This window comes from Balaenoptera acutorostrata, chromosome 5 (assembly GCF_949987535.1).
Source record: "Balaenoptera acutorostrata chromosome 5, mBalAcu1.1, whole genome shotgun sequence".
NCBI lineage: Eukaryota > Metazoa > Chordata > Mammalia > Artiodactyla > Balaenopteridae > Balaenoptera > Balaenoptera acutorostrata.
Window position 1 is genome coordinate 28,099,201 of NC_080068.1, and position 24,660 is coordinate 28,123,860.

General features: G+C 45.9%; 1 protein-coding gene and 1 long non-coding RNA gene across 6 annotated transcripts in view; one reads left to right on the plus strand and one right to left on the minus strand.

Moving 5' to 3' along the window:
• The first annotated feature begins 1,125 nt into the window (after positions 1 to 1,125).
• LOC130708268 (uncharacterized) lies at positions 1,126 to 13,040 on the plus strand. Its single transcript, XR_009008422.1, has 4 exons — positions 1,126 to 1,455; positions 7,025 to 7,478; positions 7,655 to 7,810; positions 12,834 to 13,040. It is a non-coding gene; the product is annotated as an uncharacterized LOC130708268 (long non-coding RNA).
• Positions 13,041 to 16,285: 3,245 nt separating this feature from the next.
• Positions 16,286 to 24,660, minus strand: part of ZNF827 (zinc finger protein 827) — a 178,445-nt gene continuing 170,070 nt past the window's right edge. The window contains exons 12-15 of one of the 5 annotated variants that reach the window (XM_057547146.1): positions 22,984 to 23,175; positions 22,447 to 22,624; positions 20,423 to 20,455; positions 18,760 to 18,895 (exon numbers count right to left, since the gene is read on the minus strand). In XM_057547146.1, coding sequence (XP_057403129.1) covers positions 20,440 to 20,455; positions 22,447 to 22,624; positions 22,984 to 23,175 — 386 coding nt within the window. In that variant the 3' untranslated portion in view covers positions 18,760 to 18,895; positions 20,423 to 20,439. Of the gene's footprint in view, positions 18,896 to 20,422; positions 20,456 to 22,433; positions 22,625 to 22,983; positions 23,176 to 24,660 lie in introns of all 5 variants that reach the window. The other 4 variants (XM_057547148.1, XM_007189374.2, XM_028168320.2 and 1 more) reach the window with 4 other exon arrangements.

Here is a 24,660-nt window from a genome sequence, read left to right on the forward strand (position 1 = left end):
TTTTTTTTTTTTCCGGAATGCAAAGCGTAGCTTAATAGAATACTCTTTAAATTCTAAAACCCGGTGTGAACAGCTTTACGGATGATTTTACAAAATAACCTGGCCACAGAAATTCAGTTTGGCCAGAAACATTTATACGGTTGGGTCTACACCTTCTCCCTTGCTGTCCCCCATTCCTCTGCCCCCTAAAGACAAAAAACAAATGTTAGCCTCTGGAAAAATATTCCCATACACATGGGTTAGGGTTTGTGGTCTAAGAAAAAAGGGAACAGATAGGTTCGTAGAATCATAGTGTTATAACTGGAAAGTTCCTTAGAATTCGTCAAAAAGAAGTCTGTCAGTTTATTGAGGAGACTCAGAAAGTGTAGGGGTTTACGGAAGTTCCCATGGTTTATGAGTAAAGGACTAACTGAGACCTGGGGCCTAATTTGGGGAGGAGAGTGACATCATGTGCTTTATCACATACAGAAAAATGATCAAATTTAGTTCAATTCTAGCACATTCCCTGTCTCTCTCTCTCTCTCCCTTGCCTTTTACTCTGCCCCTCGCTCTCTGTCCTGCTCTGGGTCTTGCCTATTTGGGGAGTTACAGCCCTTTCTTCCTTCCCCTAACCTAGGCTTCACTCCTTTCTTTTTTTCTTTCCTTCCTATCCCCCCACCCAACCCGAGCCCCGACCATGAGATTTTATTTGAATTTTTAAAATGAAACCAGGTGCTGTATAAAACAAAAGCAAAGTAATAGCAAGGAAAGACTATCCAACGCTTAAGGAATGTGCTGAGTTTTATGACTCAGGCTGTCCTGGCAAAGAGCTGCGACTTACACGGAGAGGTGGGTGGCACAGAGCGAGGACCATACATGGCAGCCCCAGCCTCCCCAGATAGGCATGGTCGAGGCGGCCTGTGACTCATCGCACAAAACCAAAGACTCTTGTTCCTTGTGAAACAAGATTTCCCGAGACTAGAACCAAACGATCATCAAATTTTCCCAGAGAGGCCAGTTCAGGCTGACATAGCAGGGGCCACCCTGAGGTTTGGAGGGGAAGGGAGCCCTGGCAGAAGGCCAGCCCTGGGAAAGCAACTGGCTTGGTGGACTTGGGCTAGGGTTTTGGTACATTGAAGAGATGAGTAAACTGCAAAGTGACATGAAAATTAGCATGAACTGTTGCGGAGACAATGGCTCCAGAGCTCCAGGTGGCAGGATTGCCACAGTGCCTTGGAGGAGGGGAGAATGACAGCGCTGCTGGGAGCCCAAGGGGGGTTTGCTCTTGGCGGAGGGTGTGAGGTGAAGAGAGCAGGAAAAGCGGGTCAGATGCTGGCAGGGTTTCTGGGGTGCCCTGCTTCATGCAATCAGGAGCAGATAAAAGCAGGAGTGGTGGACTTTACGTGAACACTTCCGGACACCCAGACGCACATCCTCACGTTCTGAGAATGCTTCTCCAGTGAGCAGAGTAATGGGGTGAGGTGTACATTTTTTCTGTTACTAAGGCAGGCAGAGAGAGCTGAGAGCAATAAGGAGACGGTCTCACCTGGCAGAGGTGGTGGGAGGGGTCTGAACTTGGGTGACAAGTATTTTCCTGTGCTCCCTTCATTACAAAGGTCGAAGGAGACCCATAGAGCTTCTTCTGGTTTCTGCCACCCCGTTGACGGGTGGCACTTTCTGAATGAGAATGAACCTTGACTGGCATAAATGAGATCCCCAAGCAGCAGTCTCCTGGGAAGGAGCCTTATTTTTTTCCTTTTCTTCTTTCTTCTTTTTCTTTTCCTTTCCGTGGAATACCCGTTGAAAAGCTGCAGCGACTGTTCCGTAATGGCAGGAAAAGCTCTGCTTAACTTTTTCATTAAAGTCTACTTACCTGGAAAAATAAAGTCTTTTAAGGACCATGACTACATAAATATTTATAGTGTGAACAGGCGTCACTCTGGTTCCACAGGAGAATGGGCTCATTCAGTTTTATTTATGATATGACACTTGGGTGAGTGACATCCGTCATCTGGATAGGCCCTACACTCTGTTCCACTGAAGCGTGTTTCTGGAGTGATTATGTCTGCAAATATTTGCTGTATTTAGTCCCTCTCTTCCCCTAACCCCCTCTTAGCCCTTTTAACTCCCCAAACCAGCAAAAAGCCAAGCTTATGGTCTCGGGAAGATTTGAACCCTAATGACAAGGCACAGGGGCTGTAGAAGCATTTGACGAGCTGGGAGGGAATTAGAGTGGGAAGGATGAGTTATTATAGCATCTCCACGCTAAGGTGGTTTATGGGGCCTGCGCCTAGCAGGTGAGGACTCTCAGCTGGGCATGATGGGTTTTGACGGGGGATGGCCACAGCCCTGAGTGATGTATGCAGATAGATCCTTATGAAACTTTCCTTCGTAGGGAACTTTCTCTGGACGGGATCTCACAGGCCCTCAGATCCATCACCGTGCACCCCAGGGCTGTGAGGGCAGGGGTTGGTGGGAGTTCTATGACCTCAGCTGCGTCAAGGTTTCTGGTGTAACCCAAGTCTGCTGCAGCTGGTCCCTGGCTGGGGGGCTGGAGCTGCCCTCCATCAGCTGTGGAGAAGGGAGGGCCCCCTCCGGCTTCTAGCTTTACAGCTGCACATGGCCGCACCTAGGCATTCCAGGCTGGACCTAGGGCTCAGTGCCTGCCTCCGATCAGCTTAGCCACCTATTGTTTATCCTGGGAAGGGCCAGATCTTGGCACAGGGGTCTGAAGTGTTGCCAGCATTTTATTTTTAGAGACAGGAAAATGTTTGCTTTTCGACAGCTGCTCTTTTTCTGGCACACACCGGGATGGCGTCAAAAAGTTCAAGCGAGAGATTCCAAGCCCTACATTCATCGTGTGTATCATCATAGGCAATAGCACCATAGACCTCTCAACAGAAGCCTTTGTGGAGCCTAAGATCTTTTATTAGCCGGCCTCTTGCACAGAGTGGGTCCCTTTGGCTACATCCTGGCAGCGAGAGGTTTCCAGTCCCCAGCCCTCATAGCCTGAGCGTCTAACGAGTCCCTTTTCAGTGCATCAGCTGGTCTGAAATTTTATAGTTCTTACTTCTGTTGAGCTCCTTCCCTACCAATTCATAATCGAGTCCAACTTGGCAGGCAGAGTAAGAAAAACAGTCTGCTAAACCTGACATTCATCGCCCCTCCTCAGAGCCACTGTCATTGTCATCATGATGATTGGTGCAAGGCAGTCAGCTTCCATGGCAAGAAGAGCATTACCACCCTCAGGAAGGGCAATTCCAGGTTTTATTGGAACTATTATTTGTTCCAACATGGTCCCTCTTAAAACATATTTTTGTAGGTCCTGTGATTATGGCTACTGACAGTTTATCTGAAAGCATTTTGTAAGCTGTAATGACATATTATACAAAGGTAAAATGGAATGGATATAAAAGTCAAGAATTAAGTTGTATTTCCTATTTTTCTTTCTCCCCAATCTTTTCAAAAGTTACTTTTTAATTGCAAAAATAAAAAACGAATATATTCTCCTTTACCCCTTCATTATCATTTGGATTCATTTTTCTTCTGGCTGGAGTACATTCTCTGGTAGGTTTTCCTTTGTTCTTCTCCTTTCTCCACCAGAGAGTGTCTGTGGATAATAAACTTTCCTGAGAGTTTATTTTCATCTCTCTCCAGTGTTAGTTTGGTTTGTTATGGAACTCTAAGTCCAAATTCATTTTTCCTGAGCATTTCTAAGCTATTGTTCCATTATTTTCTTGAAACTTCTGTGGTTGATCTGACTCTCACTCCTTTGTAGACTCTTTTAGCACTGTCTTTTTCACCTTGATGTTCTGGAGTTTTATTATGATGTCTCTATTTGTGAGTTTATTTTTTAAGTGTATCCTCCTTGATACTGATAGGCTCTTTCAATCTGAAGGCCCAAACCTTTAGTTCCAGGATGTGGGGTGGTGAGGAATAAACCAGAAAGGTTAAATTGATCTATATAAAGGTTCTGAGGAGGAGAGAGAAGTGGCTATGTGGCCTGAACTTTGGGCAGAACTTTAAGGGGTTCTAGAGAGAGTGAGAAGAGTAGGTTTGGAGGAGTTCATTGTCAGTGAGGTGAAGAAAATGTCCTAAGAAGATCTTTAAGATCTTTGGATATACATCAAGAATGTACTCCCTTCCTTGGTGTTTTATGGAGAGGCTAAGACTTGAATTGCTGTTAATTATATTTTTTTCTGTGGGACTGTTTTTCTGGGATTTGATGCTGAAACTGAACCATAAGACCACCTTGGGTTAATATGACTTATAGAAAAAATTATTATTTTTATAAATTTTTAAGCAAATATCTTTGTTTCATTCTGTCTCTCTCTCTCTCCTCTCTGACCTTCCCCCACCCCGTACATGCCACAGTTTCTTCTTGTATATAATGAGGAAATGAAATTAGATGCTCCAAATTCCTGCCATTTCTCTGTAACTCTCATTCTCTCTCTCTTACTCATCCTTCATCTACCTACCTAAATATTCCTTTTTATGACTAATAGCTTATAAGAAGCATAGGCAAATAGTTTGTTCCCTCATTCCTGTAATCTCATTTGTCACTAAATGAGCTGTCCTGAATAGATCATAAATTTGGACAAAGATGGCAGAACAGTGACCAGACTTATAGCAGGTCAGGACCCTTGGCTTAAGTTCTGGTGTATGAAGCTCTGCCATCCCCCGCCTCACCCCCCCACCCCCAGAAGCTTACTATTCTAGCCTGAGGAATTCATTCTATAAATTCTCTCAGTCCACCCTTTGGAGTTTGTATGTGGCATACAGGAGAGAGATTTAGGAAAGGCTCAACCCAGAGTATCTTTGAGCAAAGGAAAAGCAGAAGATGCAAACACAATTATTCTTCCTGAAACATAATCATTGGGTTGGTTTTTATTTATCATGTGTGTGTCTTACCTTTTGAAAAGGACTAAAGATAGTTATTAAACGTTTAAAAATATGAGGAATACAGGTGTTAACATTGAGGTTCCAAATTCTCCTAGGAGATTTGGATTGGATGGGGGCCATTTCTTCGACTTCTAATATACACACTAAAGTGTTTGATATGAAGAGACAGTAAGAGAAGAGAATGTAATCTGAATTACTCACTCTCCTAACTAAAAGGTAATTAGGGCTTGAGTAACCCCAAATACCATGTAGCCTCAAAACCCCTGACAGACACGGAGCTCCTCGTTGATAGATGCTGGCATTCTCACTAGCATTTGAGACAGGCCTAAGTAAGTAGGAATGGAGTATATCCTATTAATATCGTTTTGGTGTGTCATGTGGCCCTTTTCAGATGACTCCATATGTAGCGATTGAACTTTGGTAGGTGGATGCCTGGTGGTCTTGGGTTAAGGCCAAGATGGGAATAAACTCTCAAGTACTGGAAGCCCATCAGGGTCGGCTCTGCTGACCTCCCTTATTCTAGACTGAGGAATTGTTCTTCAGAGATTCTCTAGGACTACCCATTGGACTTGATTTGTGACATAGAGGAGAGAGATTTGGGAAAGGTTCCAACACAGCACTAATATTCAACCAACAGTAGCACCTTGGAGCAAGTGAAGGCAGAAGATGTGAGCAAAATTAAGCTCAGAGTCTTCTGAGAATGTAGGGCAGGCAGATGAAAACGGTCCACGTGGATCCTCAAGGGAATCAGGCATTTCTTCAAGCTGCCATCAGCATTTCTTCTTTTCTGGAGTGCAGGGTTTCCTCCACTTTGTGTGTAAACAGTGCTCCATCTGTCTCCAGAGAGGGGGATGTTTTCCAAATTATAGATATCCCCCTGCCTTCCTGCAAAAAAGTGACAGGGGCTTCCCTGGTGGCGCAGTGGTTGAGAATCTGCCTGCCAATGCAGGGGACACGGGTTCGAGCCCTGGTCTGGGAAGATCCCACATGCCGCGGAGCCACTGGGCCCGTGAGCCACAACTACTGAGCCTGCGCGTCTGGAGCCTGTGCTCCGCAACAAGAGAGGCCGCGACAGTGAGAGGCCTGCGCACCGCGATGAAAAGTGGCCCCCACTTGCCGCAACTAGAGAAAGCCCTCGCACAGAAACGAAGACCCAACACAGCCAAAAATAAATTAAAAAAAAAAAAAAGTGACAGTGTGAGGTTTTTAAAACTGCATTTTACCAAAAAGAACCATGCATTTACTTCATATTTTCAGGATTCTGTATTTTCAATTTTTGGTTAATCTATAATTGTGTCTTCTCTTTCCTACATTTTCCTTCATCTTCCCTCCTACATTTATGTTAAACAATGAATGCTCTATACATTTGCAGGTATATACTCTTCTGGAATTTGGTACCCAAGAAGAGAATCCAATTTTAAGGGGAGAGATTCTGAAATAATCACTACCCCTTGTTTTGAACATTTAAGTTTTCATATAATAGCATTTGTACAAGCTGGCCCACCTCTAGAGAAACATGTGATAAGTATCTAGCAGATGTCATTACTGCAAAGTACTCCCCTTTAAAAACCCTTCCATTTTCACTTCCTCTGGATTCACTGCTTTAATGGAAGAGCCCGCCAGGGTGACACATACACTCTGCTTGTCAAAGTGTGGTCTGAGAGGCCCTGCCAGATGGTCTCCTTCAGAATAAACGCTTTCAATATGATAATATTTATATTTGTGTTTCTGGCATGAATTAATAATTTTCTCATGATATTTAATAAGAAACAGATTATTTCACTTCCAGCTCATAAAACCCTGTACCCTTCTTTCCATTATGTCTGATGAGGGTTATTTTTTTCCTGTTGGCGAGTTGGCAGCAGGCACGGGGAGGATCACTGAGCTGTAGCTCTTTTACCCCAGCTGAGTGGTGTGCATTCTAGAAGGGCTGGAGACCCACTGCTTTCCACAAAGGTGGGGTTTGCAACGCATCAGGAAATGACAGTCAGGGTAGCGTGAGACCAGGGCTCCAACATAAACAATCACTTTTAAGCTTCAGGATTTATCCCTGAGGTCTAATCTTCTGGAATTTGGTGACTGAGTCTGTCCTTTCTGGCCATATCCATCATGTGTGTTTTTTTTTTTTTTTTTTTTTTTTTAGGCAGGCTGCACTGCGTGTGGGATCTTAGTTCCCCGACCAGGATCAAACCTGTGCCCCCCACAGTGGAAGCATGGAGTCTTAACCACTGGACCACCAGGGAAGTCCCTCCATCATGTCGTTTAAGAGACCTATCATATTCCTTTCTAAGCCTTCATCTTTTCACACTGGACTCATTATTTTATCATTCTGGCCACAGTAGTGGGGGGGGGGTGGCTTTCCATCCCTTGACCATTTTTCTTTTTTTGCAATTCTCCAGACTCTTGTATGTAGGAGAAGTACTACTAAATTTTACCCATGCAGCCCTTTTCCTGCAGATGTCTTTGACTGACAGAAACTGGTCCAGGCAGATAGCAAGAGCAGGGATGGTATGAAGACAGACCACAGGCACTTCACAGAATGAATTATACCAAAAATGATGAGGAAAATTGGTTTGGAGCACGGCTGGGATTGTAAGGTCAGCAGCTTTCTCTTCTCTTCGAAGGACTGTGAAGTAGTGATGGGACAGGTTAGATCTCCCTGAGAAGGAAGGGATGATTTGACATCTTTGGGCAAGTACGAGGCACGCATGATTTTTTTTTTTCTTTCACTACCAAACTTAATACAAGAGTAGACTTTTCTCCTTGTCACCAGCTGCTCACCATCAATTCATTCTTTAACCTGTTGGAATTTGGCTTCCACCCCCAACCTGTCACTGACACTGCATCCTGAAAGATCACCAAGGACCAGCAAATCGGTAAAGGCTGTGCAATTCAACCTCAGCCTCCTCATCCTTCTGTGCAATTTCATGTAAGTGACCCTCTTCCCGCGGCTCCTTCTAAGCGCTGTGCTCGGCCGTGACTTCTCTGATCGTTGCTCCTCAGTCTCCTGTGGCCTCCTCCTCCTGTAAAGTTGGCGTCTCCCAAGGTTCTGTCTTTGGTGCCTTTGTTGTTGTTGCTCTTGCCGCCATTGTGTTGTCACCCTCGCCGCTGGCTCCAAATACCACCTTTGTGTCTACAAGTCTGATCACGAACTTTCTTCTGATCTCTAGAATACTTTCTTCACAGGCTTTTCTACCCAAGAATGTCCTATTCAGAGAGGAAATTATTGTGAGACACCTGGCAAGGATGCCGAGGATCTGCACCAAGATGTGAAGAGGGGAAAAGACAGGAGAGATTCATACAGGTCTTGGCAGATAAAATGAGCAGGAATTTGATGGATTAGCGTCCAAAGCAAGGGAGGAAGAGAAAGGCAGAGGAGAGACAGAAGGAGGCAAAGTTGACCCCAAGTTTTGGAGCTCAAGTAACTTGGAGGGTGGGTGTGCCCTTATTGGTCTAAAGAACACATGCTTAAGGGGCAGATTTAAGGGAGAACATGATGCCTTCAGTTCAGGATATTTGAACCTACCACGTCTCTCGGGTTCTTTTTTGTCTTTCGAGTCCTCCTTTTGCAGCGCTGCTAGAATTATCTTCCTAACACACAGGTCAGATCCTGCCATTCTCCTCCTCAAAATTTTTTCTCAGCTCTTATTAACTAGAGAGTTGTTTAGATGTTCAGGCTCCTTAACAAGGGATTTGAAGCCCTGCACAAGCTGGCTTTGTTTGGTTTCATTATAATCTTCTAGCACAACAGAACCCACCATGCAATTTCTCACCTTCTTGCTTTTCCTCAAGCTGTTCTCTCAATCTGGAATGCCCTCCCCACTTTTCCCGCCTCTGAGAATCCTACTCAGCCTTCAGATTACAGTTGGCATGCTCTGTCCCCCACAAAGCCTCCTGTCACCCTGGTTGGAAGTAGTCACTCTTTATTCAATATTTCTATAGCAATTTATGCGTATTTTTTCCTGGTATTATAATGCATTTGCTCAAAAGTGCATTTCTTCTATGCGTTGGTAAATGCCTCAAAGCTAGGGAATGTATCTTACTTATCTCTGTTTCTTACCAGCTGCCAGCACATGACTTTCCGCATATTGGTTGCTCACTAAATAATGAATGCAAAGGAGAGAAATTGGTCAAGGTTAGAGTGGAAGTGGAGTCTGGGGTTTGCAGGGAGAAGTGATTGGTTGGATAGGCTTGGGCTTGCTTTAGAACATGGCAACTGGGATGGAAACTCTGGGTTATGGAGAACAGGTGCAGAGAATAATAATGAGCGAGGCAGTGGATTATGGGTAATGTGAGGAGCTCATATTTAAAGGCAGGATCCTGTGACACAAAATCACACATAAACACAATTTAGCCTTCCTCACAGGCAGACACGCCAAATTGTAAAGTCCTTCATCAACGGGAAATTATTATTCTGCCCATTTAAAAAGACACATTGGCCTCTTTGCATAACCAAGACTCCTGCATATTCAATGATTGCTGCCATGTCTATTGCCTGATGCCATAAAGAGATGGGACCTTGACCAATAGTATGGTGATGGCCCATTGCTATGCCCATTTATTTAATTGTAGAAAAGATGGGCAAGGGGATATTCTGATTAATGAGATTTCTTTGACCCTTAATTATTCTTTTCATATGTTACTCTTTCATCAACCTGTATTTATTTTCAGCAGTACAAAGGAAAAATGAAAAATACTATCTTTTAATATTGTGAATTCCAGAATAATAAAATTCATTGTCTTCCTTCTGGATGCTCTCACACAAATGCATATCTATAATGTTTATATCTGTATTGTGTATGTTCTTGATGCAGTCTCTCTATGTTCTATGTAACCATGCTTAGCCCAATCTTCCATTAGTGAAAGGACTGCCAGTTGTGGGTTAGAGATGGAAAGAAACAGGTGAAATATCTGAACATTTCAATTTTCAGTCAGTTGTTTTCCATGAGGACAGATACCTTGCTGTTCAGCCCCAGGTTCCCGTGGGAGATACAAGTGCAAAGAAAATGCCAGGCAAATGTAACTTTTTTATTCCTAAATGAGTTCTGGCTGCCAACCCCTTTGCTGGACCTGCATTCACGAGAAGTTAGGACCTAGGAGAGCCACCAGGATGCCTTTTGCTTGGGCTTAAGGTGGCCACCGAGTCTGGGGGATGGTCCCTCACCGCTGGCCTCATTTTGGGCTCTCATGGGGCTTTCCCAGGTCAAGGAGGCTCTCTGAGGTGGGAGACAGCCCATGTCCCTGTCAAGTGATTTCCCCTTAATCAAGTCCTAGAAGGGCTCAATCTCGTTAGAGAAATCAAAAAGCAAACGCCAAAGAAGGGAGGACTCTAAACTGAGCCATACAGGAGAGAGGGCCTTTACCTGCTTCTCATGTGCCACCTCTTCCCTTCCATAGCACCATGACCCAACACTGCCTTGGCTCTGCCCAGCTCCCAGTGGAGGAAAGGAGAAGAGCGTCAAGCTAACCTAATAGGTTGGATGTGTAGCCAACGTTGGTTTAGAGGCTAAAGTGATGCCAACATTTAAGCCAAATATGACCATTGTATCAGACACCTATTGTTCGGCATCTCACAAACTCACCTTATTACTCCAGCCTTTGCTGTAGCAACCGGCTACGGTCGGATGTGATTGACAGCATCTTCCCTCAGCTTCACCAAGCAGCTCTTGCTTTCTGCACCACTGGCTTCTTTGCCACCTCTGTGGCTGTCTGTGGGGACCTACTCAGCCACTCCAAATCATGGGCAAAGCTGGAAGTGCAAGGGAGTTAACACTCTCTGCGGCTACTCCGGCCCCTTCTCCCTTCTCTCCCCTGGGCTGTCAATTCTGAAATACATTTATTTACAAAGCTCCTCGTGAGGTTTCCCAGACGGACTGCATCCCAGTTGTTCACAACAATGATCTAGCTCACCGATGTGCCCTGGGATTGGCTTTCCCCTCTTACTTGCTTGCATCTAGTTTCCCACCTTTATTTCTGGAATTTCTTTCCAAAATAAATGTCAGGGTTCAGCTTTTTAGTAGAGCCCAGAAAAGAGAGAGAGAGGCTACAAATGCTGATTAAACCCATTGCATGGGGAATGTTCTAATAGGCATTCTATTTGAAGTGGGACATAAGGGGACAGGGGACTTGATGGTCTTTTTTTTTTTTTTTTAAGATTTTTTTGATGTGGACCATTTTTAAAATCTTTATTGAAGTTGCTACAATATTGCTTCTGTTTTATGTTTTGGTTTTTTGTCCGCGAGGCAGGTGAGATCTTAGCTCCCCGACCAGGGATCCAACCTGCACCCCCTGCATTGGAAAGCTAAGACTTAACCACTGGACCGCCAGGGAAGTCCCTGATGGTCCTTTATAATACACACTGAGAAGTCTGTAGACCACTAATTAGGAATTGCAGTTAAATAAAAATAAGAGAACACTGAAGCCAAGTGATGGCATCTCTTATCTAGAAATCTTTGAGACTGGAGAGACATCATTCTAGAATTCAGGCTGGAGGATGCCTAGATAAATTTCTCAGGTCCTAGCCCAGTGTTTACTCTTTTAGTTTTGCTTGTCTGATGATGGGGACAGATCGGATATTTCCTGTGTCTCTGTAAAACACATGGAGCCTTTCTATCCAATGGAAGAGCCTGGGAGCTTTGATAATGTGCTTAGAGTTCTTGGGCTGAGAGTCTTTCTCAAAAAGTGGCAAAATGAGAATAGTATCAATATATTCCTTCATTATGTTAAAACTCAAATGTCTTTCATTACCTGTTAAAAGAAACCATTTGCTCTTCCCCAGAAAAACATCTGAAACATGGTCGGCAGAGAGCTTAGCAGTCACAGCTGTACTGTGAGGAGGTTGGAAGCAGGTGATGGGAGAAGGAGGGGGCAGAGTTAGAGAGATGAAGACGGGCAGGGCGAAACCTTTCCATCCCCACCTGGCTACCCCCACCTCATCTCACCAGATTAAGTACCCATAGTTTGGTAAAGTACGTTTAAGCCACCCTCAAGATGACTGCAGGCAATCCAAGCATGATGACTTAGTGTTTAATCAGAAGAGACACATTTTTAGGCCTCCCAAACTCTGAAGTGGGCAAAAAAATATTTTTAGTCATTGTTTTCTCGCTTAAGTCTGTTGTGGCTTGAAAACGTTGAGGTGCCATTTTTTGCTCTAACTGCCCTGCAAGGATTCTGCTTTGTGACCACTTTTGCTTCAAAGGACTACTGACTTTTGCTTGTTTAGAAAGAGTAATGGAATCTTCGTATATTATATGTTATCTGTTAGGGTGGAAGGGGTCTTAGAGACCATCTAGTTCAATCTTTCTTTTTTTTTAAAATTAATTAATTAATTTATTTATGGCTGTGTTGGGTCTTCGTTTCTGCACGAGGGCTTTCTCTAGTTGCGGCAAGCGGGGGCCACTCTTCATCGCGGTGCATGGGCCTCTCACTATCGCGGCCTCTCTTGTTGCGGAGCACAGGCTCCAGACGCGCAGGCTCAGTAATTGTGGTTCACGGGCCCAGTTGCTCCACAGCATGTGGCATCTTCCCAGATCAGGGCTCAAACCCATGTCCCCTGCATTGGCAGGCAGATTCTCAACCACTGCGCCACCAGGGAAGTCCCAATCTTTCTTTTTATAAGGTGCTTTCGAGTCAGACTTCAAACTCAGGTGATCTAACTCCACAGGAATGTCTTTTGTGGTTGGATAACATTATCTGTACTCCAGATAGTCTCACTAAATAGGGTAGAAAGCCACCTGTAGGGGCTGGTGTAGGGGAAAATAATTTAGAAGTATGAACTGAGATAGATTCTGTGTTCTAGTTCTATAATTCTATTGAAAACTGACAACGAATTAACTATTCTTACCTTAACTCCATCAAAAAAGGAATTCTAAGGGGATACAGCGATTGATTTTCCTTTTCTCCTCTGCAGCTCCTACCAACATGAGCAGGATTGACATTTTCCTGTTTTACAGATCCAGCTATCAAGAAAGAATTATGAATGGGAGAACTACTACCTTATAAAGAAGAGACCCTGATTGATAACCTCATATAATTCAGACCTTGGACGGGAGAAGAATGGGCCCCTAGGTCCCCAGAGCCACATTTGATTTACCCCAGGGCCTGCATTATGGACATTTGCTTTCTTAGTGAATTGTAATTACTTGCAAAATAAAGCTCACTTTGCGTGAGATTCTTGTTTTGAGACAGTTCTATAAGCAAAAGATTGTTGGCTGGGGTCTCTTGAACATCTGTGATTGATGGCTCCTTGGAATGGAGTCCGAATCCCAAGCGTATTCTCAGATCCTGCGATTTTGCACACAGGTTCTAAGTCACCGTTGTGAAAGATTCCAGTTTTACATTCTCTGAGTGAAAAACTGATGAGGTTTTGTTTATTTTGCACGAGCCCCCTGACGGCTTATGTCCCACTTCAAACGGTTGAGATCACTCAGCTGCTGTCCCTTTCCATCCCTCCCTCCCCTTTTGTATGAGCTCCTCCCCAAGGACTGAAAGCCCTGAGGTGACTAGATTCTGTGTTTCGGCCACTAAGGAGACATGCCTTCCCCTGCAAATCCTTCATGAGCCCCACGTGACCTTTGGCAAGCGAGGGTTCTAATGTGACGCCCTGACTGTGGGTATGGAGGTACCAGTGCTCATCAAGCCTTGACATTTCTCCTTGTTCCCCCGTGACCAGCACTGCGGCTCTATGAAACGGTCAAGGATGGTTTCTGGTGTCCACTAAATGGGGCCAATCAGCCGTAGAGACGTTACAGAAAACATGGCCTTGAGTCTTTGCTTACAGTCTATTTATTTAACACGACAGTAGGAAAAGTATGGATGATCTGGTATTAAATTCAAACAGGGGCCGCATGACTGGCTTGGAGTCCACATGCAGCGCTCTCTGGGTGAGTGAAGGAGAGGAAGGATGAGGTGGGTCCTGTCATGGGCTCCCATCCCAGCCACTGCTCAACGTCACTGGGAGCCCATTAACAGGGGAAACAATTGCCAAACTGATGATCATTTTCTTTCTACTTCTGGCTTTTTTCAACCAAAGGGAAAATGTGAGGTAGGTGTGGAATCTAAGGGAAAAAAATACGTACACAAAATGAGATGCCATGCCTGCTGTAGTGCTAGCAAAAAGCCAAGAAGTCTGACTTACTTTAATATTTTCAATAAATACCAGCCATCCCCAAACAAACAGTATTTGAATCAAGTGAGAGAACTTGATTCAATCACTTAAACACAGGTACTGGATGAACAAATGAAGGGGAGAATAGTGTCTGGCCATTTTCAAAGTGGGTTCTCCTACATTATCTCATTTTATGAAAGGTAAATTTGATCTTTTTAAATGTTAGAGTGAAGCAGTTCAAAATTTCTTCCAACAAGCCAAGGACGTTATACTTAGAAGCATGCAAATTGTGAACCAGGCAAAATATTCTCTTTTGCTGCTTTATATTTTTCATCAACCATCAAGGATTCATGGGGAAGTTCTCTAATGGACAGAACTTAAAAATGGATTTTTAAAAAAATTGTTTCAACGTATCAGTGTGCTTTCTCACTCTCTCTCTCTCTTTCTCTCTTTTGGGCTCAGTTTCTTTCTCTGGCACCTTCCTTTGAATGGGGAACCCTTACTTGCATTTGGATAGATTATTATTTAGCTTGCAAAGCATATCATTTCCCCCCTCATTACAGTCTCATAGTTGCCAGACTTCATTAAGACAAATGGAATTACTCATCTGCTTTTCCCCCCTATGGCTATGGGGTCAATAAAATGCTGTTAAGCAGGAGAGGGTAAGGCTGGTGAACACTTTTAAATGTCACTAAGTATTTTCAGGAAGGAGCCGGCCTGCAGCTGTACTGATCGATGGATACGCTCTTGATCCTAATGGCCATGAATGATTTACATAGTAACAGTTTGCATTAGAACCATGGTTGTTCAAAACTTGGCATTTTGCAGTAGTTATAACTAGTAGTGGACACTTCCTTAACTTATCTAAAATACACTGAAATGCGAAAATCAGAACAAAGCAAGACAAAACCATGAGATTAACAAGTAGCCAAGGATGGCACCCAAGAAAGAAAAAGAAACAAGAGTATAGCCAACCTTTTTTTTTTTTTTAATTAGAGTATATTATACTTCCAAACTGGATACACTAGAAATTGGCAATGCAACATAAGATGCAAAGGAATATACCAGTTACTGTCAAAATGACCCTGTACAGCCTTGTAATGCAAAAAGCTTTATACAATACAAATTTTCAGTAATGTACATAAACCGTGACAGTATGATCATCTGAACATAATATGAGGAGTTAAAAAAAGGAGAGAAGAAAGTGCTGAGAGCTCTAACTGCATTACTATATGGAAAAATAAGCTAGCTTTCATTGAAGAATGCATAGTGAAAACAGAATTGAAGTTAGTTGGCAGGTGACTATCTCAAAGACATTAGTGTTCTACACGGAAAGGATATCTATGGAATACATCCTTCCCTGAGTATCAAACTGCAAACCAAATTCAGGGGTACATATTACTTCGGTGGAGTCTGAAAAATGCTGTAGATTTTTCTTTATTAATAACAATAATAATAATATAAAAAGTCAAACAAACTCCAAACACACCTTTTCTCACTCAGAAAACTTTTATAATTTACCAGAAAGATGGATGACTCTTTCCAAAGTGCTAAAAAAGTTGCCCAATTACATTAAGCATGACTAAGTCATTCAAATACAAGTTCAGTGGCAAGCATCTGAGCGGTAATTGTCTCCTTCCAAAACCCTTCTTGATCTTGAAAGTTTCACCCTAGGACCTCGTATTGCACAAGTGGCATGCTGTAAAATCCGCAGTTTTAATTGTCAGGGCCACCCGTCAGGTTTTTAACCTGCTGGTGCTCACGTGGGATTCGCCCTTCTGCCAGCCTCTGTGGGATCACCATGGCCCTCTTTCCTGACATCACTGAACTTGTAGTTGTGAAAGCACATGATTAGCCAAGTGGCACATTCTCCATTATATGGGGAAAAAGACGTGACTTTAAAAAAACCAATCCACCCATAAGCCCAGTATTCTTGGAGTGTATTGTCCATAACTGTCTATAGTGTCTTTTACTGAGACATTGATATGGCAACGTTGAATGACGTTTCAAACGTGGCCAAGAACAGATGTCTCTGCTGGAAGATGACCCAGGGTGCGGGAGCTTCCTGCCCTAGCTGGCTCAGCTTCCCTGCCCCTGGAGACATCTCCTTAGTGTAAACAGGTTTGCCAGGGCTGGATGACTGGCAAGGGAAGTGTAGCACACCTGCTAGGTCTGGGGGAGGAAGGGTGGCTATAGGGGACGACCATGGTGTGGACAGAAGGTACAGACTTCTGGACTCCTGTAGAATGGTACCAATTTCAAGGGGAGCTTTCAGTGAAGCAAACTGACTAGAGGAAGAAAATTAGGGATGCTTTTATTTTCCCCCGGTGGAATAGATGAAAAAAAAAAAAAAATCCCAACCCTAGGATAACACATGATGGAAAACAGCAACGCAGTAAGAAAGCATTCCTCCTGTACACCAGTTCTTCAATAGATAAATAATATATAAACTTTTATATTCCAAACTTCTCATTATTATACAAAGCACATTTCTTTCTGCTCTTCAGCCTGTTTCATACTGGAAATTCTGTTGTCTTAAAAAATACAAGCCATTAACATGTTTAGCCAAAGATTCTTTTCCTTTTCTTCTTTTTAAGTCACCCATTACTTTTTAAGAATAGCAAAGGGCTGTACAACCAATCCGTATCTGCTTCTTGCTGCAATAAAGTGCTGCACATAAGTTGCCATTTTAATGACCACAAAATAAGAGCTTTAAATAAGTATAAAGTTAGCTTCCTAGCAGGTTATATCTACCAGGTGTTAACAAAATGGAATACAGAATTATTAATAACATGGAGAATACCGCTATAGCCTGACAACCTGCAAACACAATGGAAACGTCTCAGGGGCATAAACTGAACGGTAGGACTAACAGCACCTTTTTGTTGGGTCGTTATATGTCAAAGAGGTTATGACAAAAGTTTCAAACATACAGTCTACTCTTTCCATAAAAAAGGTACATTTTCTTCCTTTTATTTTACTTTTCTTTTTTGCAGATGAGAAACAAAAACTAGTGCAAGACCAAAAGCACTGTGCAAAACTGCCATTTCTTTTTTAGTCTGAGCATTTATACCCAGAATTTATCCAAACCCCTTTTAATCTCCTTGGCTGGATTTATCAACCATAAAATTTTTCACTCATACAATTTTTCTTTTCCTGCAAACAAATGGTAACCACTGACTTAATACATCACACACATATATATATATAATCTGCCCTTAAAAAAATGATGCACTGTGTGTGTGTACCATACACACTGCATATGTATGGACACACACACAAAACACACTTAAGTGTTGTGATGTTGGCTGCAGCGCTGCAAGCTATTTCTTCCAGATGGGGCTCTCAACTGCTCGCATCTTCATAACCAGAGGTGCGAGCAAAAGGTCTCCAGGACTCCGTCGGAAATCTCAGGCAGCACTGAGATGTCTACCATTCCTTCATCGCCTAAGCACCAGGCCCTACCACTCTGTAGCCACAAAATAGAGAGGGAAAGGTAATGAAGGAGCTCGGGGAGCGACTGCCGTGGATGAACAACCCAGGAGGGCAAAGAACGTTCATCCCTGTGAAAGAAGCCAGTACGAAGAATGTGCAAATGTTATGGCATACGACACACGGCTGTCTCTTTCCAAATCCACAAACGCCCACACGCCCCATTCACCCAACAGAAAACAAAATGCACCGGTACAGAAGCTTACGAGTGCTGATTGCTACTAAGGACACTCTCTTTAGGGTTTAACAAGACGAATTTCCTTTCAAAGGACGGAGAAGGGCTGAGGGTGGGAGTGTGTGGCTGGGGAGGCATGCCTCTGAAGGTAGACGGATGCAGTAGGTCACCTCTCTGAAGATTGGATAAAGCAGCTTTCAGGTCAATGCAATAGGTATACACACAGAGCCAATTCTCTATTCCTCACTAAAGATATACAGTACACGTGGTCAGACCTGGGCGGGTCTGTAGGTTTTGCAGCAACGTACACCTGCTGGGGTTGTGTTTAAGTTCTGTGAGTTTTGTGTTTTTGTCTCTGTCTCTTGGTTTTTGGTACAGAGCCCGGCTGCCCTCAGACAGTCTCCGCTCTCTCTCTTAGTCCGAGATAGGCGAGGAAGGAGTGTTTGGGGGACGGGATGCTGGGCGGCGCAGTCTGAGGTCGGGGAGGGTGGAATGTGAGATCCAACTGGTTCTTGGGGTATAACATCGTCAAGGGAATGAGATGGGCGAAATCCGAGTTCCGGTACTTGTCAAAGCGCAAAGGGGAGCCATTCAAGGGCAAGGCCTTGAGTGCCAAGTTGGGCTCGGAGCCGCCGCCGACACCGCCGCCGCCGCCGCCGACACCGCCGTGGACGGCCGACAGGGCCACGGTCTGCAGAGCCTGGGAGGCGGACATGACCGACAGGGGAGACAGGAGGTGGCGGGCGCTGCCGACCACGAGGAGCGGGGCCCCGGGGCCGGCGGCTTCCTTGGGGGCCGGAGCCGGGCCCTTCTTGTCCTCCTCGGGGCTGTCCGCGCTCTGGTGCTTCTTGACGTGGCGGCTGAAGACGAAGGGGTGAGTGGTCTTGAACAGGCACTCTTCGCAGCTGAAGGTCTGGCGCGGGGCGTGCTTCAGCTTCTTGTGCAGGTTGAGATTGTCCTTGCGTTTGCAGCTGTAGCTGCACTGGTCACAGTGGAAGGGCCGCTCCCCGGTGTGCACGCGCACGTGCTCGATGAGCTTGTTGGCGGTCTTGGACAGGTAGCCGCACTGGTCGCACTTGTAGTGGTTGCCGAGGCGATGCTCGCGGGTGTGCGTCTCCAGCTCCAGCTGGTTGGCCTTCACCGTCTGGCAGATCCGGCACTTGTACTCCATCTTGTAGTGGGTCTTGAGGTGGCACTCCATGGCGGCGGGGCGGTTGGTGGAATAAATGCAGAATGGGCACCTGCGGGCGGGGAGCGGGGGGAGGGGGGGAAAGCAAGGACAGGGACGGGTCAGCCACGCGGGCTCGGCGGCCGCCCGGCTGCTCCCCGCCTCACCAGCCTGCCCTCGGCCGCCCGCCCAGCTCCGAGGCCCGGCCTGCCCCCTGCCCCCTGCCCCCTGCCCAGCCCGGCCCTGCCGCCTCCTGCGGGGGGGTGGGGTGGGGGTGGGGGACGAGGACCCTCTTCTGGCTCTGCGGCGGACGGAGCCGTCCCTCGGCCTGCTCGGGGTCTCCTGGCTGCACCCGCGGACGCCGGCCCCCAGGAAGGGGAGCAGAGCCAGTGCGGGAGGGGGCGCCCGGCTAAGCGGTTCTCCCCTCCGTCCTCCCCGCCCGGCCCCTCGGAGCCCTCCCCGGACCCCCCAGTGGCCTCGGCCGAGGGCTAACCCTCACGACCTCCCCTCGAGATGGGAGCAACACAAAGAATCGACTTTTCATGCACCACACCAAGCACACGCAGAAAGGCTAAGAGTTTTGAAGAACAGCTTATAGGGGGAGAGCTACCTCCAGCAAACAGAAAGTCGTAGGGGTCAGAATCGTGCTGATTAAAGGGTGGTTAGGACGAGAAGGCCTGGGTGTGTGTCTGCGTGTGGGAGTGTGTGTGTAGATGCAGAAACCTGTGCTCCTAAAACCTGTCTCCTACAGCCCTGGGGTCCCCATCAGGGAAGGCGGGGTGGGGGGGGGAGGACCAGCAACGGGCTCGGCAGAAGGAAGCCCACCCACCAGCCCGTCTAGGAATGAGGGAGGGGGGGGGGAGGGAGGCGACTGCTCTCTGGAGCTTGAAGACATTATTAATGCATTATTAATGATTAGTGTTATTACGTCATGGAACTAATAATCATCCAAAGAGATCATAAATCCTCAGCGGGCTGGACCGTATCCCCCTTTTCTTCTGCATTCTCTGCAGAGCTCGGTAGAGTACTCAGCACATGGTGGGCACTGATTCATTACTGGACTGGTCTCTACGGGTAATTTAGGCAGAGTCTATCCAGAAGGGCCGGTTTCAGTCCCAGCTCTGCCGCCTTATCGGGCTGGCTGTGCCCTGGGACAAAGCCTGGGTCTCTCCATCCTAGGCAGTGAGGCTACGCTACCCCTGAGCCTCCCGGCTGTCCGGAGGGGCGAGGAGGACGGGGAGGGCAGGTTTACGGATTCTGCTGAGCTTCGCTCTGTAGAAGCTGCCGGGCTCGAGTCGGTGGCTGATATGATAGCTGTAGCGTGTGTGCTCTCTTTACCAAAAGAATGCAAATGCAAAAGTGGCTGCCTCGGCTCTGGCCTGGCACCTGCAGGGCAGGGCCTGGGAGTGAATCGTCCTCGGAGGGTTTGGAGAGGTTTTCAGCAGAGCCCAACACACCCAGTGCCCGTGCACTGCTCCTCAGCACCAAGCCCGCCGTTAGCCTCGGAACCTCAGCTCACAGAAGAGTGCACACGAGAGAAATATAAAGCCCATTCCCAGGTCAGGTGCACACACAACCCCTACGCCAAGCTGGGCCTTACCTAGAGGAGTCTGAAACTCACCACTGTCCTGAGCTACGGCAAAAGAAAAATAATAGTATAATCTTATTTGATCTGCATTATGAACAGGATATAGAGTACAAGCAGTCCCATCACAGAAAAGCAATTTAGACATCGGCAGTCTGTTTCACGTTAAGGACATTTCTGTGACCCACGGCTCAATCTTTCTTTCGCTGCTCAGGCAGAGTGCTAAGGGTTTTCCGTGCTCCCGTTATTTATCGTAAAGACACTCTCTCAGGCAAATTAATGCTCTGATACGGCAAAGGGAAAACGAAAGAAAACAAAACAAAGACTCACTGTACAGCCAGAAGGCTTTAGCAATTTTTTCAAAGTATTCTTCTACTTGGTCATCCTAGAACATAAACTATTACATAGGGGACCATTAGCGCTGGACGGGAAGTGGGCTTTTACACCCACAAAAGCAACAGCGTTCACTCTGCATCCTCCCCAGTGGGTCGGAGGCTCGGGACTCCTTAGGTCCCCGAAGAAAGGGGGCCTGACTGGCAAAGCCACGACTGGCTGGGGCCGCAGGTAATGGGTGTGACTGGGCTTCTGGGCAGGGCAATGAGTGCTACTCCAACCACGGAAATACATGGCTTTTTTTTTTTTTTTTTTTTAAACATGAGTACACAAATATCTAGAAAGGGACAGTGGGAATAAACCAAATCAAATTCCCAAATAAGCTCGTGCTAGGCATTTCCCATTTACTAGTGGTCGGGAATGATAATCGCCCCTCCCCCCATCCCATTTACCCACCCCTCCCCCTCCCCCCTCAGCACCCCCAAGGGTGAAACAAAATGGGGTCCAACAGTAGGTGTTGCTCTTCTGGGCAAGTTCTTGAGGAGGGTCCCCCTGACCAGGCAGGTGCCCGGGGAGTCCATCCTGCACGGAGCCCCTGACTCGACTCCCAGGCTCCTTCTGGGTCTCTCCACCCCTCACCCATTCAGGACAGTCATGCCACTTCTCTGGCAAGTTGTGAGTTTCAAAGATAAAAAAGGTTTACAAACAAAAGGTTTTTTTGTTCTTCTATTAAGTACAATGTCATTTTTCATTCTTTTAATAACATGATCATTTCAGCCAAACATGAATAATTATGCTTTGAAAGTGGTATGTCTTTCTGTGCCCAGTGACAGATGCTTTTTTCTCTTTACTAGACCACGAGTGCCTCACGAACAGGGACTCTGATTTCAGAAGCACTGGGAAGATTAAACTCTGGTTGTGCTCGGACGTACATTTCCCGAGGGTGGAAATTATGTTTTATTCCTTGTTTGCCCTTTAGCACCTATTATCAAGCCAGACACACAGTGCATTTGATAATAACGGATGGGTCTCTCTTCAGACCAGAGGGCTTGTTGCAAATATTGGTTAATGATGATGCTCATTGTCTAGGTCTTTGGGGATCTGTGAAGAACATGTGACCGGAAATGTCAGATCTCACGAAGGCTACACCAGGGAGATCCCAATTCCAGCTCCTGGGAAGGCATAAGGCATATGTGCAGGAAGACATGAGGCACATGATCTTTGCATGAAAAACGGTGCCTCTTGCCTGTTCACACTGGCAAGGATCCGATATTTGGGGGTGGGTATGTGTACGGGGTAGCTGTAGTGCTTATTTAAAAGACTTGCAGCAAATCATCTAAAAAATAGAGGGTGAAGTGCAGTGTCAGTGTAATGATTTACACCTGGGGACACTAACCCCCAAGTCCCTTAAAATCAAGTCTGAGCAAAACTCAAGCAGTGTAGGATGGGTCTACCCTTGCATGCCTGTGCCGAGCTGCTTCAGCAAGTCGTCTTGTGAAATGGATTCTCCTGCTGGTATCTGCCAACCTCCTGGGGGGCAGATCTAATTCCTATCCAGCTAAAGGCAGCAGAGGTGCCTAATGCCCCCCATGACAAGCCCCCCTTCTCCATGACCCCAAAACCTTCAGGGGAGGGGATGGGGTAGGGATGGGGAAAGGGTGTTTAATAAACAACACAGTAAAAGGTTCTGTACTTGCTTTCCTTACTTGAGCCCACCGGTGGGGACAGTGTGGCATTTCTTATGCTCCAGCAGCTGTTCGGGGGTCTTCATGAACTTGTGGCACACGTCACACTCAAACATCCGGGTGATGAGGTGGATCTGCAGATGGCGCTCAAACATGTTCTTCGTCTTGCAGACAAAGTTGCAAAAAACGCATTCGAACCCTGAAAGGACCGAGGCTGGGTGTACGGGTGCATGGGGCAGAGGGACAGGAGGGCAGGAGTAGGACAGAGGCCCCCCACCCTCCAGCTGTACCCTTCCAGGCACTGTTCCCTGCATCTCCGGGCTAAAAGGAGTTAAACACACAGCTTCGGAATCAGTCACACTCCCCATCTTTCCACCCCATATACAGATGCAAATCAAGCCAAAAAGCACATGTAAATTTTAGATGATACGTACTATACTGTTCCCAGGCCTAATATCTGTTTTCCAACATCACTTCTGTCAAGGGCTTATTCTCAAGACTGGGTCATCCCCCCCAGAGTGGGTAGGGTTGAGTAGACCAGCCCACCTCCTCCCTTACCTTTCTCTGGCTTTTCCTCACTATTCAGTGAGGACTGGCTCCCAGGCACGACAGAGATGACCAGCAGGTTGTTTCCGCTCTTGTTTTTCTGGGAGCTGTCTGAATCGTCTTTGCTGTTGGCTGAATCACTCAGAGCTGAGAGGGAGGATGAAGAGGGGCTGTTTGATTCACTGGGGGTCTTCCTGTCTTCCCCTGAAACATTAAAAAAACAAAAAAACCCAGGTCTGTTATTTAGGACATGAAAACCCTAGAATAATAGCAATTATGGGCGGGGGATTTGGGGCCTCATGTCTACATCATCATTCTGGGAGCACAAGCTGAGGTTTCCAGCTCTCCCAGCGCTGGATCCCAGGTCCTGGTCACCTATGGTGATGACACTAGTGGTTCTCGGACCAAGAGTAGATATTCAATTGGCAAGTGTTTATTGACGTCTCATAAGAATTAAAATAAAATGACAACAATAGCTAAGATGAATGTGTTACCAAGTTCTAGAAACTTTAGATGCGTTAAATGGGTTATCATGCTTTAAATGCGCTATCTCATTTTATCCTCTCAAAAATCCAACGAGGCATGACTATTATCACCCCCATTTTACAGACTAGGGAAGGGAGGCACAGCCAGGTTAACATGGCCTTGGTCACGTGGCTAGGAAGTGGTGGAGCAGAGATTTCTCTTGATCAGGCTCTAATGTCCATACTCTTCATCAGGGCACAGGACTCTCCCTCAAAACCAGGAGCAAACAAGTCAAGAGGCCACTGAAATCTAGTGTCAGGAGACTTCTGCTACCATTCAAGATGGAGTGTCAGAGACGGGATTTACCATTGCTATTTATCAACTGACAAAAAACAGACAAAATTTATCAAACAATAGTTTTCACAACATTGGACATGAGGCAATAAAGAGGAGTGACCCCTGAGAGAGAGGAAAGAAAACAGGCAGGCTCTAGGTTTGCCCTGCTTCCTGCCTTGAGAGACTTTCCTTTCCAGGCTGCAGTGCAGGGTTGGGGAATGGCCTGGCAGACTCACTGAGTTGAGGAGATAGAGCTGAGGGTCTGAGGAGATTAACATGGCTGGACTTTGCAGAACGGAACACCAGAGAGGAAAGAGCAGCACAGGAGAGGAACCCGGAGACCTGCAGAGGGTCCCTCAAGGACATTCAGCAGAGTAGGGGTCAGAGCATGTGTGTGAGGAAGCTACCCAAAGTTAGAGGGAAAAAAGCCATCTGAAAGGCTTAGAGAACAGTGTCTGTTTCCACTGGCCAAATTAGAAAGACTCATAATTCCCAAGGCATTGAGTAGAAAACTGAGGAAGCTCTTTGAATAGTGGGTAATGATTAGCCCTCAATGGAGCACTGCTCCAGACCTGCCTAACAAATCATAAAAGCAAGACCCCAAAAAGATCAAAGTTGTCAAGTAATTAACTGAATTCTAAGACAAAGGTCAAGAATATTTATAGGAATATAAAATATACAGCACCCAACAAGGTAATAATCACAACGTCTGACATCCAAACAAAGATTATCAGCATGCCAAGAAACAAGAAAACACAACCCAAAACGAAAAGAATAATCAGCCAATCAAAATTGACCCAGAACTGACAAAGCTGTTAGAATTTGCAGACAAAGACATAAGAGCAGTTATTGTAACTGTATTCCACATGTTTGGAAACTTAAGTAGAG